At 44.8% G+C, this 12,300-nt stretch overlaps 1 protein-coding gene across 2 annotated transcripts in view; it reads right to left on the minus strand.

The window, feature by feature from the left end:
• Positions 1–12,300, minus strand: part of NCAPD3 (non-SMC condensin II complex subunit D3) — a 121,004-nt gene that overhangs the window by 58,973 nt on the left and 49,731 nt on the right. For both annotated transcript variants that reach the window (XM_038753646.1, XM_038753645.1), the window contains 3 exons: positions 10,791–10,864; positions 10,184–10,318; positions 9,055–9,275 (listed from right to left, as the gene is read on the minus strand). In XM_038753646.1, the coding sequence (XP_038609574.1) occupies positions 9,055–9,275; positions 10,184–10,318; positions 10,791–10,864 (430 nt within the window). The remainder of the gene's footprint in view (positions 1–9,054; positions 9,276–10,183; positions 10,319–10,790; positions 10,865–12,300) is intronic.

A 12,300-nucleotide genomic window follows, 5' to 3' on the forward strand; every position in this document is an offset into this window, starting at 1 on the left:
GCTGATGACAGAGCCTGGGAAATTTAGGAAAAGGAGGTGGTTTATTAGGAGGGAAGATTCATTCATTCATTCAATCATATTTATTGAGCACTTACCGTGTGCAAAGCACCGTACTAAGCGCTTGGAAAGTACAATATAGAAAATAAGAGGGACAAGCTCTGCCCACAAAGGGCTCACAGCCTAGAGAGGGGGAGAAAGACATCATAACAAGTAAACAGGCATCAATATAAATAAAATTATAGATACATACACAAGTGCTATCTTGTGTATAGCAAAGGGAGTGAGTCAGAGTGACAAGAGAGGGAGTGGGAGCTGAGGAAAAGTAGGGTTTCATCTGGGAAGGCCTCTTGGAGGAGGTACGCCTTTCAGGATGGCTTTGAAAGGGGGAAGAGTGATTGTCCGGTGCGTTTGAGGAGGGAGGGCGTTCCAGGCCAGAGGTAGGATGTACGCCAAGGGTTGGCGGCGAGACAGGTGAGATGGAGGCACAGCGAGAAGGTTAGCATCGGAGGAGCCGAGTGGGCAGGCTGGGATGTAGAAGGAGAGAAGGGAGGTGAGGTAGGAGGGGGAAAGGTAATGGAGAGCTCTAAAGCCAATAGTGAAGAGTTTTTGTTTGATACGGAGAAGGATAGGCAACCACTGATGATTTCTGAGGAGGGAGGTGACGTGCCCTGAACATTTCTGTAGAGTGGGGACAGGCAGGAGGCTGGGAGGTCCGAAAGGAGGCTGACGCAGTAATTCAGTCAGGATAGGATGAGTGTTTGTACTAACTCGGTAGCAGTTTGGATAGAGAGGAAAGGACAGATCTTGGTGATGTTGGGAAGGTGAGACCAACAGGATTTGGTGATGGATTGGATATGTGGGTTGAATGAGAGAGCGGCGTCAAGGATGATACCAAGGTTATGGGCTTGTGAGATGGGAAGGATGGTGGTGCCGTCTACAGTGGTGGGAAAATCCGGGCGAGAACAGGGTTTGGGAGGGAAGATAAGAGGCTCTGTCTCTGACATGTTGAGTTTGAGGTGGCAGGAGGACATGTAGAGATGTCCTGAAGGCCGGAGGCGACGCGAGCCTGGAGGGAGGGAGAGAGAAAAGGGGAGGAGATGTAGATTTGAGTGTCATCTGCATAGAGATGATAGTTGAAGTCGTGGGAGCGAACGAGTTCTCCAGGGGAGTGAGTGTAGATGGAGAATAGGGGACCAACAACTGAACCTTGAAGAACCCCTACAGTTAAGGGATGGGACGGGGAGTAGGAGCCCACGAAGGAGAGTGAGAATGAATGGCCAGAGAAATAAGAGGAGAACAAGGAGAGGAGGCAAGATGAATAGTTCAGATTTGAACGTATTAAATTTAAGGTCCTGGCAGGGCATTCAGATGAAGATGGAATAGAGGACCTATGAATGAGCCTTATAGGCCACTCACAACTAAAGGACAGGTAGAAGAACCAGAGAAGAAACTAAAAAGAAGAGACACGCAACAGGCGTGGGGTGCAGCACGGAAAAAACTGGGGTCCTACAACTGATAGAAACGGTGGAATTAATTGTGGCAAGAAAAAACCATTTCCCAAAATGTTGCAGATTCCAGCCATGAAAACTCTCAATGTCTATCACAAAAGGAGTTTTCAGGGATGTGGTCAAATCAAGAGAAACTAATGAGAATGGCTATTTTTTTCCCATGAAATTTCAGGGAAGCGTGGTTTCATGGACTCCGAAGTTCAGGTAAATACTCTACCCCAGCAAGGGAATTGAAACCAAATTTGAGTCCAACCCCAAAATGACTGTCTTCTCGGGAACAGAAATATTAGCGTACGGGAGATACTCTACCCACCTTTGGCCTAATGGAAGTGAGGCCAATCATGGGTTTGACCATGTGTGTAGTCCCAAAGGACACATCTCCTCCAAGAGGCCTTTCCTGAAGCCCTCCTTTCCTCCTCTCCCATTCCCTGTTGCACATCACCCTGACTTGCTCCCTTTATTCATCGCCCCCTCCTAGGCCCACAGCACTTATGGACAGATCTGAAATTCATTTATTTATATTAATGTCTGTCAACCCTCTAGACTTTAAGCTCATTGTGGGCAGGGAATGTGTCTGTTTATTGTTATACTCTCCAAAGTGCATAGTTCAGTGCTCTGCATACAGTAAGGTTCAATAAATACAACTGAATGAACGATAATAATAATAATGATGGCATTTATTAAGCGCTTACTATGTGCAAAGCACTGTTCTAAGCGCTGGGAAGGTTACAAGGTAATCAGGTTGTCCCACGTGGGGCTCACAGTCTTAATCCCCATTTTACAGATGAGGGAACTGAGGCACAGAGAAGTTAAGTGACTTGCCCAAAGTCACGCAGCTGACAGTTGGCCGAGCCGGGATTTGAACTCATGACCTCTGACTCCAAAACCCAGGCTCTTTCCAATCAATCAATCAATCGTATTTATTGAGCGCTTACTATGTGCAGAGCACTGTACTAAGCGCTTGGAAAGTACAAATTGGCATCACATAGAGACAGTCCCTACCCAACAGTGGACTCACAGTCTAAAAGGGGGAGACAGAGAACAGAACCAAACATACATGTACAAGTGTACAAGTGACAAGTAAAATAAATAAATAAATAAATAAATAGAGTAATAAATATGTACAATCATATATACATATATACAGGTGCTGTGGGGAAGGGAAGGAGGTAAGACGGGGGGATGGAGAGGGGGACACGCAACAGGTGTGGGGTGCAGCACGGACAAAACTGGGGTCCTACAACTGATAGAAACGCTGGAATTAATTGTGGCAAGAAAAAACTGACTGTGCCACTGAGCCACGCTGCTCCTTTGAATCGAATGAATGACTATGAGACTTTCATTTCAGAATATTCGACTGTGAGTCCCGTGAGAGTCAGGGTCTGTTTCTGACCTGATTAAGCACTACTTAGTGCAGTGTGCTGCATGGTAATGCTCAGTAAATACCACTGATTTATTAATAAGCTTAAAACCCCATGATTAGTCAATCAATGGCATTAACTGAGCATTTACTGTGTGCCGAGCACTGTACTAAGAGCGATTGGGAGAGGACAATATAACAGAGTTGACAAGACTCATTCCCTGCCTACAAGGAGCTCACAGTCTAGAGGGGGAGACTGGAAATATCTATGCTAGACAGCAAAATTCAGGAATCTGTAGCAGTAAATACAAGCTCTCCTGATCATTGTGAAGAGATTTTTAGGGCAGTTGAAAGCCAGAGTTAAAAGGGACTCTCTTCCCCTACTTGGAGAAAATACCACCAGCAATTGTACAAACAAAAAGGTTTTCAGGAAATGAGATGACTTTGGAAGACCTCAGCTAGTTGAAGAAAGTTTTAAACTGAGAAGATTAGCACATTATTTGGATGGTGTAGGGGGCCTGTGGCTAACTTTGGCAATCTGTCAGTGTATCATCATAGGTTTGGCATGACACATGAGCACATATCCATGGTGGACTCCTCTTTGGATGATATAACCATCTTCGGGTTCACCAAAGAGGACAGGAGCATGATCAAAGACTGGGAATTCCTGGAGTACCTAGAGTAACAAATGTGAAATTCAAAAGAAGGAAGTAAGTGTGTGCTCCAGGTAAAAGAACTGACCTTTTTGGGAGCAGTCCTTTCTGCTTAAGGTGTGAAATCTGCCAAGAAGGCCCCGACTGCTGATAGTCCCCAATGAAAGAAAGAAGCCTGACATTTTCTGGAGATGTCAAATTATTTGGGGAGATAGCTATTTAATTTGCCCTCAAAGACATATCTTGAAGGCCACCCTTTGAGAAGGATTATTGGTGTTGTGATGTGGAATGGACAACACCACAGTGCTCTTGATAACAAGAATTGATGCAAGAATTAGTGTTTAAAAAAAACTCCACGACTCCAATAATCCCCTAAAAATGTCTTCAGGCATATCACAGTTGGTCTTGGGTGGAGTAATTTTACAGAGCCATAATGATTTCTGGCAATATGAGACATAGGCATTCAAAGAAATGACAGAGGCAGAAAATCAGATTGGAAAGAGTTATTGGGAACATTGCTTAAAAAAGATATGTTGTCCTTTTATACATGGCCAGAGGGTTTAAATGGAAACGGACCCAAACATCTAAATAAATTATTCGGCAAACCTAAGCTCGGTTTGGGACAGTGGGCCCTACACGAGTCTTTACAGTCACACAGGCCTCAAGGGTAAATTTAATCAGCAACGCTCTCTCATCTTTGAGTACGAAGAACAATAAACAACTCTACCGTAAAGATTCAGAAAGACTGAAGATTCGATCACAAAAATACGATTTGATTGTGACAGACACACAAGGAAAGTTCATACATGCTACGAATATTGCAAAGTGAGAAACTCCACAAAGACTACAGAGATTTGGGCCTGCAGTGTTGGCCTGCATTGACTTAACTGATCTACCACTCCCCATAGCTGACAGAAGATTGTGCACATCAATGCAGAAAGAGAAAAAGATGCATCGCTGGCGATTCTGAAAGGAGTTACAACTTCAGGTTGATCTGAAAACAAAACTCTTGCGATATGAGAATGAGAGACAACTGGAACTGTAGATGACACCTTGGTGTTTTTCAAAGGAAGTCAAATCATGATTCCAGAGGGAAATGCTATAAATGAATCCCAGGTTTCCTATGGATGGAGAAATATGAACAGAAAGCACGGGATGTGATGCGTTTGCCAGGATCAGAAGAGTCCACCTGTTTGAGAATTCAACTGTGTCAGCTGGTGGGGCCACAGAAAACCACCCAGGTGCAACCAGGAGATCAATCAATCAATCAATCAATCAGGGAAGTAGAATGGCCTAGTGGCCTGGGAGCCAGAGGACCCAAGTCCAATCCCAGTTCCACCATGTGTGACCTTGGGCAAGTCACTTAACTTCTTAGGGCCTCAGTTCCCTCCTCTGCCAAATGGGGATTCAATACCCGTTCTCCTTCTTACTTGGATTGTGAGCCCCATGTGGGACCCTGTTATCCTGTATCTACCCCAATGCTTAGTACAGTACATGGCACATAGTAAGCTCTTAACTAATACCACAGTTATTTGTAGTACTGTTTATTGAGCACCTTCCCAGTTCTCTCTCCCTCTCTCCAGGTTCACATCTCCTCCTTCCTTCAGGACATCTCTACTTGGATGTCCTCCCGCCACCTAAAACTCAACATGTCCAAGACGGAGTTCCCTATCTTCCCTCCCAAACCTTGTCCTCCCCTAAACTTTCCCATCACTGTAGACGGCACAACCATCCTTCCCGTCTCACAAGCCCGCCCACTTAACTTCTTAGGGCCTCAGTTCCCTCCTCTGCAAAATGGGGACTCAATACCCGTTTTCCTTCTTACTTGGATTGTGAGCCCCATGTGGGACCCGGTTATCCGGACCCCAGCGCTTAGTACAGTACTTGGCACGTATTCATTCAATCGTATTTATTGAGCGCTTACTGTGTGCAGAGAACCCTTACTAAGCGCTTGGGAAGTACAAGTTGAGACAGTCCCTACCCAACAACGGGCTCACAGTCTAGAAGGGGGAGACAGACAACAAAAAACACGTGGACAGGTGTTAAGTCATCAGAATAAACAGAAGTAAAGCTAGATGCACAGCATTAACAAAATAATAGAATAATAAATATGTACAAGTAAAATAGAGTAATAAATCTGTACAGACATATATACAGGTGCCCTTTCCTCTCGATCCAAACCATTACAACCACTCAACCTATCCCGACTGGATTACTGCATCAGCCTCCTTTCTGACCTTCCAACCTCCTGCCTCTCCCACTTGTCCACAGTTCACTCCGCTGCCAGAATGATCATTCTACCGAAATGCTCAGGGCACTTCACCCCTCGTCCTCACAAGTCTCCAGTAGTTGCCTAGCCTCCTCCGTATCAACCAAAAACGCCTCACTTTTGGCTTTAAAGCTCTCCATCACCTTGCCCCCAACACCTCACCTCCCTTCTCTCCTTCTACATCCCAGCTCAGACATTTCGCTCCTCCGGTGCTGACGTTCTCACGTGGCCTCGATCTCGCCTGTCTCGCTGCTAATCCCTGGCTCACAATCTACCTCTGGCCTGGTACGCCCTCCCTCTTTAAATCTGCCAGACAATCACTCTTCCCCCTTTCAAAGCCCTACTGAAGACGCACCTCCTCCAAGAGGTCTTCCCAGACTAAGCCCTACTTTTCCTCAGCTCCCCCTCCTCCTCCTTCGCGTCACCACGACTCACTTCCTTTCCTCTTCCCGCCTCGCCCCACAGCACTTACGTGTATATCTATAATTTTATTTCTTTATATTATGCCTGTTCGCTTGATGTCTTTCTCCCCCTCTCTAGACTGTGAGTCCGCTGTGAGCAGGGATTGTCTCTTTATTTGTACTTTCCAAGCGTTTAGTACAGTGCTTTACACAAAGTAAGCACTCAATAAATACGATTGAATGAATGAATGAATGAATGCAGAGGACTGTGCTGAGTGTTTGGGAGAGTACAACAGAGATAGAAGATATGAAAGCTGCCCTCAAGGAGTGTACAAGCTTGTCGGAAGGAGATAGACGCGAAAATAACTTACAGGTAGGAGGAAGAAGGAAAAAAGATAGGGCATGAAAGGTATGAACAGAAAACAATGTGATAGAAGATACGAAAGCTGCCCTCGAGTAGTGTACAAGCTTGTCAGGAGGAGATAGACACTAAAATAACTTACAGGTAGGAAGAAGAAGGAAAAAAGATAGGGTGTGAAAGGTATGAACAGAAAACAATGTGTTGTGAGTAAACAACACATACTTAACGGGGATGGGAAAGGTCCAGGGACAGTGTGTAATGTATATTTTTTCCTCAGCACTTAGTACGGTGCTCTGCACAAAGTAGTTGCTTAATAATTACCATGACTACTATTCTGACAGCAGTATCTCCGCAGTGCTGAATTCCCAATGAAGTCTTTGGTGACAACGGATCTGTTCTCCAGTTTAAAAATTTTAAATATCTTGCCAGAGTTTGGGACTTTCAACCATTCACCTCCTGCCATAATTAACCATAATCGAATGAATTGGTGGGAAAAATAGATCCATATGATGATGAAATGTTGGAGAATGAAAGGGGCTTGACTTACTAAACGATGGGTGGTCCTGGGAAGGTGGAGATATTCACATTTATTGATCACTGCCTGGCTGCTAAATGAACGAGAGAGCGAGTCAATGCTAATTTCAGTGCGACGGAGTGAACTATGGGCTAAAGTGGGGAGAGGCAGGAGCAGTCTAGAAGCGGGGTTTAAGTACAGAGCGGAGTCAATGCTAATTTCACTTCAGCAATGAAAATGAGACCATGAGACCAACGAAAGGCACTGGAAAGCAGAAACGAAAATGCTCCTTCAACAGCACAACCTGAAGACTCTGTGCTCACAACGGATTAATCAGCTGTTTCCTCCACCAGAGTGTAAGCTCCCTGTGGGCAGGGCATGTCTTGTGCACCTGTCGCATTTTCTCAAGTGCTTAGTACAGTGCATTCTACCCGGAGGTACTCAACAAATTCTGGAGACATGTGTCATGGAACAATTGGCTGGTGCAGCCATGTTCATACGTGGTTCACAGATCAAGGGAACATAATCATCAGGTACTTCCAGAAATTTCACTCCGAAGACAAGCTCGTCTTGACCTGCCCTCAGACAACTACGGCCATCTCCTCACCCAAAGTACAAAACTAGTGAAGAGGGGGGACTGACAAACCACAACGGATGCCAACCTATCCACAAGTCTCTTACGAATCATTAATACGCCAGAAATTAGGACAAAGAGAAAAAAGTTATAGGTAAAGGGTCCCAAGTGATCTTGAGGAATCTATTCTGTTCCTGGTTGGCAGTGATTTAAATCAGATTTATTTTGTAGCACAGTAATTGGTACTTTCATTCATTCATTCATTCATTCAATCGTATTTATTGAGCTCTTACTGTGAACAGAGCACTGTACTAAGCGCTTGGGAAGTCCAAGTTGGTGACATAGAGAGACGGTCCCTACCCAACAGTGGGCTCACAGTCTAGAAGGGGGAGACAGACAACCAAACAAAACATATTAACAAACTAAAATAAATGGAATATGTAGAAATAAAATAGAGTAGTAAATACGTACAAATATATATACATATATACTTGAGGATGTATTATTATTTATAGTAGCATGTGCTCCTGTGGGGAAGCAGCATAATCTACTGGATTAGAGCACAGGCCTGGGGGTCAGAAGGACCTGAGTTCAAATCCCGGCTCTGCCAGTTGTCTGTCGTGTGACCTTGGGCAAGTCACCTCACTTCTCTATGCCTCAGTTACCTCATCTGTAAAATGGGGATTAAGGCTGTGAGTCCCACGCGGGACGGGGACTGTGTCCAATCTGAAAACCTTGTCTCTACCCCGGCACTTATTACAGAGCCTGGCACATAGTAAGAGCTTTCCCAATGCCATTTAAAAGAAACAGTAGCGGAGTTAGTATTTTCAGACGCTCCATACAGTGGGCTGTGAGAACGGGAAGAGACTCTCTGCTCCTTACTCCAGGAGGACGAACTACAGGCAGGTTTCTAACCTCAGATTTTCACCTGATCCTCAGTGGCCCTCTGGAGAGCCAACGCGTACTTCCCAAGCGCTAAGTACAGTGCTCTGCATGCAGTAAGCGCTCAATACGATTGAATGAACGAATGAATCAACGAGTCCGCAACTTCTCCTTCTGATGTCTGAAGACAGATTCTATGCCTTTCCCTAACACTCTCTTCTCTCGGCTGAACAACCCCAGTTCCCTTTATCCTTATCTCACAGGGCCTGATTTCCATTCCTTTAGTTTTGTTACTCTTCCCCAAACTTCCTCCTCTGAAGCCCATCAACAAAAGAATAGGTAACTTCACTCCAGTCAGAATGGTTGGGGAGGGATACAAGCTTGCCTAAATCATCCCTTCCCATCCTTGATTCTACAGCTGTAAGACAAAGGGCAAGATATCCGATCGTTCATGGGGGTATACTTCTTCATGTACTTTAAAAGCCTCTACCAAAGTTTCCCAAGAACTCTCCTGCCAGCAAAATAAACCCACCTCAGCTCCTGGCTCTCCGCGGTGAGGAGGGTGAGGAGAGTCCAAGCTAGCACCTGGCTGTTATCTTCACTCCGAAATTTACTGTAGTGTTTAATATGCTGCAACAACATCTGGTCCAGGCATTCCAGAGCCTTCTCCTGCATGCTGTTCTCGGAGTCCAACACAACTGGGATAATCCCGGTCAGCCAAGCCTTTTGTATAAGGACATTGCCATGCTGAGCCTGAAAAACAGTTTTTCCTTGCATGTTAGCAACTGAGTGTTGACATCGTTAAAGCTTCCCCTACGCTTCTGCTTGAGCAACGACGCTGTGCTCAGGGACTTAAGGAGCCTCCGAAAAATAGGAACAAAACCACTAGGGGAAAAAAGGCTGTCAAGAGAGAAATCAAAATTTAGAACATGGAGTGAGGGAACATGGAGTTCAATTAATGGTGCATGCTGAAATCTTAAACTTAGAAAGTAAATTCTTTTAGCATTATTAGATTATAAGCAACTCCTGCTTTGGGTAATGTCAAGATCAGAAGGTATTGATTCACGAGGTAAATATTGATCGGGACCAAGCAAAAAAATCAGCATTTTTTTTTCAAGAAGCAATTAGAGTAGATGCTGACAGAAAAAGCAGTCACTATATTTATGGTTTTATGCTTTCCGGCATGAAATTAGGAAAATAAACACGCTTTAAACAGACTGGAGAAGCTATGCCTTATAAACTAGTGGCAGAAGTAAATCCTTTGCGATGTACATGACGGTGCCCTTGGGACAACACGATCTGCGTATTTCAGTCTTATTAGATAAAAATCGATCAAGACACCTGCCTTAATCCAGTCAGACAGGGAAAAAAACCACTTATTGATTTCTTATGGGACAATTTTCAGTCTGGTACAAATCAGGAAAAGGTGAACCATTAGCAATATCTAACTTGAGCTCTTAACATATTTTCCAGTGGGCTGTGACATGTCCAATGGAATCAAACTCCAAATCTTCCATCCTCTCTCGCGCTCTACGGCTATTCGATAGACAAGAGTCCCAAGAGTCTGTGTGAGAATCAGCCGCAGATATTTGCTGAGCCCGCCCCGTTTTCGCCTTCGAAAGCTCGGGGCAGAAGAGTGAAACCCAATGACACCTCCTCACCATAAGAAGTTCTGTAAGAGACTGCACTGCCTGTTTCCGGACTGAGACGGCAGGGTCCCGACAGCGATCCTGCAGCATAGACACGTCTTCTTCGGTACACGGGATCTTGCTGTGTTTTAAAATATTCATCAACACCTATACGAAGCAAAAATCATTAGAAGTTATTAGGACTGAAACAGCAGAAATGTAAGGGATATTTTTCAAGGGGAACGAGGGAAGGATGCTTTCCAAGCACCAAAAACACAGGAGGAGATAATAATAATAATGATAATAGTGGCATTTATTAAGCGCTATGTGCAAAGCACCGTTCTAAGCGCTGGGGAGGATGCAAGTTGATCAGGCTGTCCCACGAGGGGCTCACAGTTTTAATCCCCATTTTACAGATGAGGTAACTGAGGCACAGAGAAGTTAAGTGACTTGCCCAGAGTCACACGGCGGACAAGCGGCGGCGCAGGGATTTGAACCCATGACCTCTGGCTCCAAAGCCCGGGCTCTTTCCACTGAGCCACCGAGCCGCACACCTCAGTGTCGCTGAGTTTAAAGGAAAGCGGTTTCTATTTGGTTTTCACTGTTAGCTGGATTATGAAAACTTCCAGAAGAACCATACCTGGAGGGCTGATTTCCTAACGTTGGTCTTTTCATCCTCAGCTCTCTGCCTCAGCATGGCCATGACAAGCTTCCCTATTTAGTGGATTCACAAAAAAGGCGTTAGGAGTCCAACAGAGATCACAAGTCACGGCATTGCTCCACAGTGCCAAAGGAACCTTTGCTATAAAAACTGCAACTATACAAGAGGCAGGAAGAGTGCAGTTCAAGAATAAAAATAATATTAATAATGATAGTAATAATAATAGTATTTGGTAAGCAGTTGTTGTGTCAAGCGCTGTTCAAAATACACGATAATTAGGTCAGATACAGTTCCAGGGCTTATGGTCTAGTTCACTTTTAGTCCTAAGTCTTTTTATCAAAGTGTAATTACTGGGAAAAAAAAAAAGAAAAGAAAAAGATATCACTAGACACCTACAGCTTTGCTTTCTTGATGACAAGAAGAAAGTTATTGGTGGGAGCGGGGGGAACCCCAAACATTTGTAACTTAAAAGTGGAAATGAGGTGCACGGATGTGCACTTTCTGTCTGGGAAAAATTTGAAAGTTTCATTTAATTAAACACATCCTGGTGGCTTCCAGAAAAGCTCGTGCAGAGGAAAAACTTACATTTAGCAAACAAAGGGGACCTGGTTTAGGCAAATTGCAAGACTCTCTTCAGTTTTACTTTCTCTGTTAAGAGTCAAACAAAAAAATGGACCCAAACTGGCAATCGATTCAACGAATGCATAAATGTTAACCCGAGCAGCTCCATCTTCTGTGTAGCTACCTCAAAGTGTGGGCAAGTGAATCCAGCCATGCCAAGCAGCTGGGAGCCCAGGGGAAGGTTTGGGTATGACTCAGTTCCTTCTTCACCAGCCCAGATGAGTGACTACATTTATGTGCTGTTAATAATGACGGCATTTGCTAATCACTTACTACGTGCCAGGCACTGTACTAAGCACCCAGACAAAAATTCCAACTTACCGGGGTCACATTTTATAACTCTCAACCTCACAGCCTCCCATCGTTACAACTGAAAAGCAGCTAGCTGCTTTCCAATAAGACCTGCTTTCAAACGATCCCCAAATCCTCAATGATCGCATTCTTTATCTCCGGGTGAAACATGATGCTAAGATCACCAGACCCGACCTGACTGACAGAATTGGAACTACAGTCCTCTGGGGGAAAAAGCACATTTCCACATCGCGAGAAGAAAACGAGCGCGCTTCTCCCTTTCTCGGGTACGAGGGGACAAGCTCAAGGTTGGTTCACGGAATTCCTTGGACTGTACTCTCACACAGTACGCACTCAATAAATACCATTTTTGGGGGTGGATTGAGTGACTGTTAACAGAGGCTGCCGTTTCTAGATATGCCCTAGGCCTGGACATTAAGCAAAATCCGTGCGGCCCCAGTAGCGGCCAAGGATGCTGGAAGAGTGGCAGAGCTCAGTCAGAGGGCCCACTGCCAGCTTTCTCTAACGTGCAGCGTGTTAACAACATGGCTGTAGGCCTCTTGAGGAGGAGGTGAGT

The sequence above is a fragment of the Tachyglossus aculeatus genome, chromosome 11 (genome assembly GCF_015852505.1).
Source record: "Tachyglossus aculeatus isolate mTacAcu1 chromosome 11, mTacAcu1.pri, whole genome shotgun sequence".
Taxonomy (NCBI): Eukaryota; Metazoa; Chordata; class Mammalia; order Monotremata; family Tachyglossidae; genus Tachyglossus; species Tachyglossus aculeatus.